Raw genomic sequence first — 6,729 nt, forward strand, 5'->3', positions numbered from 1 at the left:
AACAATGAGCATCCATTTGAAATTTTACACCACCCCTAAAGAAAAGCTCTTAAAAGACTCCATAAAAACAAAAAAAGGCCACATACAAATGATCTGGAATCAGCTCCACTGGGAGCTAGTAGGCAATAGAACAGCATGTTCAGAAGTCAGACGTAAATTACTTCAATTAGAACCTATACCCATTCAGATTACCAATCAAGCGTGGAGCAAATAATAGAACAAAGATCACGGCAGACAGCAAGGTTTCAAAAAATTTGCTTTCCATATACCCTTTCTTTAGGAAGTAATTAGATAATGTGTCCAAGAAAAGGAATACATAGGATCAGGAGCTCCAGTGGTGCAATAGTTAAATACTTTGCTGCTTGATGAAAAGTTGGTGGTTTGAATCCACCCAGCAGCTCTGCAAGCAAAGACCTGGGGATTGGCTTCTGTAAAGATTATAGCCTAGAAACCCTGCAGGGCAGCTCTATTCTGTCACACGGTGTTGCCGAGTTTGAATAGACTCAATGGCACACACCTAGAGGAAATAGAGGATCCTGCACAGGAGAGGGGAGCTCTGGTGGCGTAGTGCCTAAGGCATTTGACTGCTAACCGGAGGACTGGCAGTTCAAACCCACCAGCCAGTCCTCAGAAGGAAGACTGGGCAATCTACTTCCATAGAGATACTGCCTGGGAAACCCAAGGAGGAAAAGGCTAGGATGGCAGCGGCGCAACACAGCCATTGAGCAGCCAGCACAGAATGGAGCAGGAGAAAGGAGAGCTCAAGGAAAGGGGTAAAAAAAAAAAAAAAAAAAAAAAGTGTAGGTCACTTGGGATGTTTGATTATTTAGAAAATACTTTAAATAGATTTTGCAATTTTTTGGAGTGTTCAAGAAGAATTAGTAGCAAGTAACTTAGACAGCCTATCAAACAAAAATATAATTATACATGTCTCAATATGAATTAGTTTCAAAAATAAAATATGATTCAAAAACAAGTCATAGAGCCATATGTAGGATGTTGTTATGGGTTGAACTGTATCCTTTCAAAGTATACCTAACATCTGTGGATATGATCCTGTCTAGAAATAGGTTTTCTTTGTTATGCTAATGAGACCATATTAGTGTGTCCTAAATGTAATCACTGCTGAGTTATCAAGAGGAGCAGATTAGACACAGAAGCAAGCACATGCTGAGGAAACCAGACGCAACAAAGGAACACCCAGGCTACCAATAAGAAACTCTTTCCCTAGAGCCCATGCCCTGCATTCAAACTTCTAGCCTCCTGAACTGTGAGGAAGTAAATTGCTATTCTTTAAAGTCACCCATGTGTGGCATTTTTGTTATAGCAGCACATAAACAGACAGATGTGATAACTTTTATGTAATTTTTTTTAAAAGCTTTTATTGTGATTTGGGTGAAAGTTTACAGAGTAAATTAGTTGTCCGTTCAAAAATTCATACATGTGTCTTTCATGATATTGATTCCAGTCCTCACAGTGTAACAGCACTCTTCTCACTTCCTCCCTCTGTATCCTATTTCCATTTGTCTTCTTTACTATCCTTTCCTGCCTTCTGAACTTTGTCTATGGGCAAATGCTGACCTTTCAATCTCATAGAGTTGATTATTTTATGGATGCATACATCCCTTGTGTTACTGTTCACCTTACATCCCTGTCTATTGTTTAGCTGAAAGTTGAGCCATGGGTGCAAGTTCAGTTCCTGACTTGAAGGTGATCAAGGGCCATAGTCTCTATTGGACCTGGTCTCTTTTTTTATGATTTTTAGTTTTGCTTCACATTTTTTCTCCCACTCTCTCCAGGACCTTCTACTGTGATCTCTTTCAGAGTGGTCAGTAGTGGTAGCTGGGCACCATCTAGTTCTTCAGGTCTCAAGGTCATGAGATTCTGGTGATTCATTTGTCCTTTGACTAATTGTTGATATGTGTCTCTGATTTTCTTCACTCTTTTTCGCTCTGATATAGAGAGATCAATAGTTGCACCTTAGAGGGCCACTCATAAGCCTTTAAGACCCCAGTTGCTACTCACCAAAGTAGGATATAGAACATTGTCTTTGTGGACTACATTATGCCAGTTGACCTTGATGTCTCCTGACACTATCCTCCTAAACCCCCAAGCTCAACAATTCATTCCCTCAAGGTGTTTGGTTATGGCTAAAAATTTTTCATAACTTTATTCCCTGTGCACTCCACTGTGTTTATGGATATATTTGTGGCACATATAAATACATATGTCAAAATATCCTGTCAAACCTATATACTTTTGTGAGTGCAATCCCATTCTTCCCACATCCATTCAGTTTGTGTGTCTATCTAATAGCTATTTTAGTCACTTATGTTGTTGTTGTTGTTATGTACTGTCGAGTCAGACCCGACTCATAAAGACCCCTCCTTACGTTTCCGAGGGGGTATCACTACGGAAGTATATTGCCCAGTCTTCTTTCCAAGGTCAAGTGCCTTAGGCATTGTTTATTGTTATTACCTTTATTGCAGGTTTGGGTCCCTAATAATATTTACTTCTGTTGCCTTTAACTCTTGTGTACCTCTCAGTGTCTTCCTTTCCCTTGATCATTTTGTGCTGACTTTCCCCTTATTGTAAGCATTTCCCTTCATCCAAGTTAATATATGTCTATCCTCTAGATGATAATTTATATACCTTTCCCCTCCCACCTCTGGCAACCTTCAAAGAATCTTTCTTTTCAGGTGAAAAACTTTTCTTGACTTTTTATAATAGTTGTCTTATGTAACATTTGTCCTTTTGAGATTGACTTATTTTACTCAGGATAATGTCCTCCAGGTTCATCCATGTTTCACAGATCCATTGTTATTCTTTGTCACTCCATAATATTCCATTACATGCATGTAACATGGTTTGTTTATTCATTCATCCATTGATGGGCACTTGGAAATGATTCTATCTTTTTCCTATTGTGAATAGTGTTGTGATGAACATGGGTGTACATACATATTTGTGTCAGGCTCTTATTTCTATAGGATATATACCTAGTAGTTGAATTGCTAGATCATAAGATATTTCTATTTCCAACATTTTAAGGATGAACCATACCATTTTCCACATTGGTTGTACCATTTTACAGTCCTGTCAGCTGTATATAATTGCTCTGGTCTTTCCACACCCTCACCAGCATTTCCTGTTTTCTATTTTTTTGAACTTTGCAATTAATGCTGGGGTGAGATGATATCTCATTGTTGTTTTGATTTGTATCTCTCTAATATTTAATGATTATGAGGATTTCTTCATGTGTTTGTTGGCTGCCTGAATGTCATCTTTGGTGAAGTGTCTGTTCATGTCCTCTGCCCATTTTTTAATTGGAATTTTTGTCTTTTTGTTGCTGAGGTGTTGAAGATTTCTGTAAATCTTACAGATTAGTTCCTTGTCTTAAATGTCTTTGCCAAACTTTTTCCCCCAAATGTAGACTCTTTTTACTTTTTTAGTGAAGTCTTTTGATGTGCACAAGTGTTTAATTTTAAGAAGGTCCCAGTCTTTTAGTTTGTCTCCTGTCAGTACATTTTTAGTTATGTCTTACAGTGTATTTATGCCATCTACTAGGGACCCTAAGATTGTCCCTACTTTTTCTTTGATGATCTTTATAGTTTTAGGTTTTACATTTAGGTCTTTAATCCATCTTCAGTTTATTTTTGTATATGGTGTGAGATATGGGTCCTGTTTTATTTTTGTGCAAATGGATATCCAGTTTTGCCAGCAGGATTTGTTAAAAGACTATTTCTTCCCCACTTAATAGGTTTCAGCCTTTGTCAAACATCAGCTATCCAGGGGTGGATGGATTTACTTCTGGGTTTTCAATTTTGTTCCATTGGTCCATGTCTCTGTCATTGTATCAATACCAGGCTGTTCTGACTACCATGGCTGCACAGTAGGTTTTGAGATCAATGAGTATGAGGCCTCCTACTTTGTTGTTCTTTAGTAGTGTTGTGCTTATCTGAGGTCTGTTTCCTTTCCTAATAAAGTTGGTGATTAGTTTTTCCATCTCTTTAAAGAATGATGCTGGAATCTGGATCAGGATTGTACTCTATCTGTAGATCACTTTGGGTAGTATTGACATTTTCACAATGTTAAATCTTCCAGTCTATGAGAACAGTATAGTCTTCTATTTATGTAAGTATCTTTTGATTTCTTGTAGTAGTGTTCTTTAGTTTTCTTTGTATAGGTCTTTTATCTTTTTATTATTATTATTATTATTGTGATTTGGGTGAAAATTTACAGAGCAAATTCACTTTCCATACAACAGTTCACATACACTTTGTTTCACGACATTGACCACATTTTACCACAATGCAACAGCTCCCCTCCCACTTCCTCCTGACAGTCACCTCTTCCCTGTATCCATCCCTCCATTCACTCCTTCCCCCAGAACTGTCTCCCTCTGCATAAGCAGCCCTTCTTTCTCCCATGATTGTTCTTTCCAAGGAGTGTATCTACCTCAGGTAACTGTTCAACTCATATGCCTGTCTTTTGTTTGGCTGGAAACCACAGGTGTGAGTATAATTCCAGACCTGAAGTGCAGCTAGGGGCCATAGCCTCAGTGGTTCCACCAGGCTCTATTGGACCAGCAAACCTGGTTCCCCCGCCCCTTTTTTTTTTTCTCCAAATGATTTTGAGTTTTGTTCCGCATTGTTCTCCCACTCTATCAAGGATCTCCTACATAGATCCCCTCCCAAGTGGATGACAGTTTTCATTCTGAGAAGTCAGCTCTATGAAGAAGAATTCAGCATCAGGATTGGAAGAAGAATCATTAACAACCTTTGATAGGCAGAGGACACAACATTGCATGCTAAGTGAAGAAGACTTGAAGCACCTACTGATGAAGATCAAAGACTCCAGCCTACAGTATGGATTGACTTCCACATAAAGAAAACAAAAATCCTCAAAACTGGACTAATAAGCACAGCATCACAATAAATGGAGAAAAGATTGAAGTCGTCATGGATTTTGTTTTACTTGGATCCACAATCAACACCCACAGAAGTAGCACTCAAGAAATTAGAATCATATTTCACTGGGCAAATATGCTGCAAGGGACCTCTTTAAAGTGTTAAAGAGCAAAGTGTTGAAGACTCAGGTTAGCCTCACCCAAGCCTTAGTATTTTCAATTGTCTCATATGCATGTGAAAGCTGGACAATGAATAAGGAAGATCAAAGAAGAATTAATGTCTTTGACTTGTGGTGCTGGTGAAGAATATTGAAAATACTATAGATTGTTAGAAGAATGAACAAATCTGTCCTGGAGGAAGTGCAGTCAGAATGCTCCTTAGGAGCAAAAATGGCCAGACTTCATCTCACCTAATTTGGTCACATTGTCAGAAGGGACCAGTTCCTGGAGAAGGGTATCATGCTTGGTAAAGTAGAGGGTCAGAGAAAAAGGGGAAGACAACAAGATGCATTGACACACTGCCGGCCTACGGTGCTAGCGGCGTGAGGTCAACTCCGCAATGGCGAGCGCTGGCCAGGCTCGACGGAGAGAAGAGCCTAAGCGCTCGAGTCCGCAAGAAGCCCCCTTGGCGGGTGCTCTTCTTCGGCACTGACCAGTTCGCCCGCGAGGCACTGCGGGCGCTGCATGCCGCCAGGGAAAACAAAGAGGAAGACTTGATAGAAAAAATTGGAGGTAGTCACAGTGCCCTCCCCATCACCAAAAGGACTGCTGGTGAAGCGTTACGCTGTGCAGTCCCATCTTCCAGTGTATGAGTGGCCGGATGTGGGATCTGGAGAATATGATGTTGGAGTAGTGGCTTCCTTTGGCCGACTTTTGAGTGAGGCCCTTATTCTTAAATTTCCCTGTGGCATATTGAATGTCCATCCCAGTTGCCTCCCGAGGTGGCGTGGTCCAGCCCCTATAATCCATACAGTGCTCCATGGAGACACAGTTACTGGAGTAACAATTATGCAAATTAGACCTAAAAGGTTTGATGTAGGCCCAATTGTCAAACAGGAAACTGTTGCTGTGCCACCCAAGAGCACCGCAAAGGAATTGGAAGCAGTGTTATCAAGACTGGGTGCCAACATGCTTATTTCAGTTTTGAAAAATTTGCCTGAAAGTTTGAACAGTGGAAAGCAGCAGCCCACTGAGGGGGTAACATATGCCCCTAAGATTTCTGCTGGTACCAGCTGTATAAAATGGGAGGAACAAACTTCAGAGCAAATATTCAGACTTTATCGTGCCATTGGAAATATAGTCCAAAATTAACAGGACACAATGTTATTCCAGGATCACTAATATACCACAAACAGTCACAAACATTGCTGGTTTGTTGCAAGGATGGCTGGATTGGTGTTCGATCGTTGATGCTCAAGAAAACACTAACAGCTACTGATTTCTACAATGGATATTTGCATCCCTGCTACCAAAAAAATTCTCAAGCTCAACTAAGCCAATGCAGATTTCAGACTCTCAGACTGCCAACAAAGCAGCAGCAGGAAAAAAAACAAAAAACTGTTGCTATGCAACAGTGCATTAAGTAGTTAGAAAGAAGATGGACAAGAATCTATTATGGATTTGTAATTTATTAAAAGCCTTATTTACAAGGAATTACCTTCAGTGGCTCAAAAGGTTAACGTAGTCACCTGCTAACCAAGTGTTGGAGGCTCAACTTCACCCAGAGGTGCGTCAGAAGAAAAGCCTGGTGATCTACTTCCAAAAAACCTACTTCTGAAAACCCTACAGAGCACAGTTTTACTGACACACAGGGGGTCACC

At 40.1% G+C, this 6,729-nt stretch overlaps 1 protein-coding gene across 1 annotated transcript in view; it reads left to right on the forward strand.

Moving 5' to 3' along the window:
- The window catches only part of LOC103193401 (methionyl-tRNA formyltransferase, mitochondrial-like), a 34,287-nt gene extending 27,792 nt beyond the window's left edge, over nt 1–6,495 (forward strand). Inside the window, 3 exon segments of the mRNA XM_042780353.1 lie at nt 5,415–5,631; nt 5,633–6,206; nt 6,209–6,495. Coding sequence (XP_042636287.1) covers nt 5,415–5,631; nt 5,633–6,206; nt 6,209–6,495 — 1,078 coding nt within the window.
- Nucleotides 6,496–6,729: the final 234 nt, after the last annotated feature.

Source organism: Orycteropus afer, unplaced genomic scaffold (genome assembly GCF_000298275.1).
Source record: "Orycteropus afer afer isolate SDZICR_OR568_19922 unplaced genomic scaffold, OryAfe1.0 scaffold00036, whole genome shotgun sequence".
NCBI classification, from domain to species: domain Eukaryota; kingdom Metazoa; phylum Chordata; class Mammalia; order Tubulidentata; family Orycteropodidae; genus Orycteropus; species Orycteropus afer.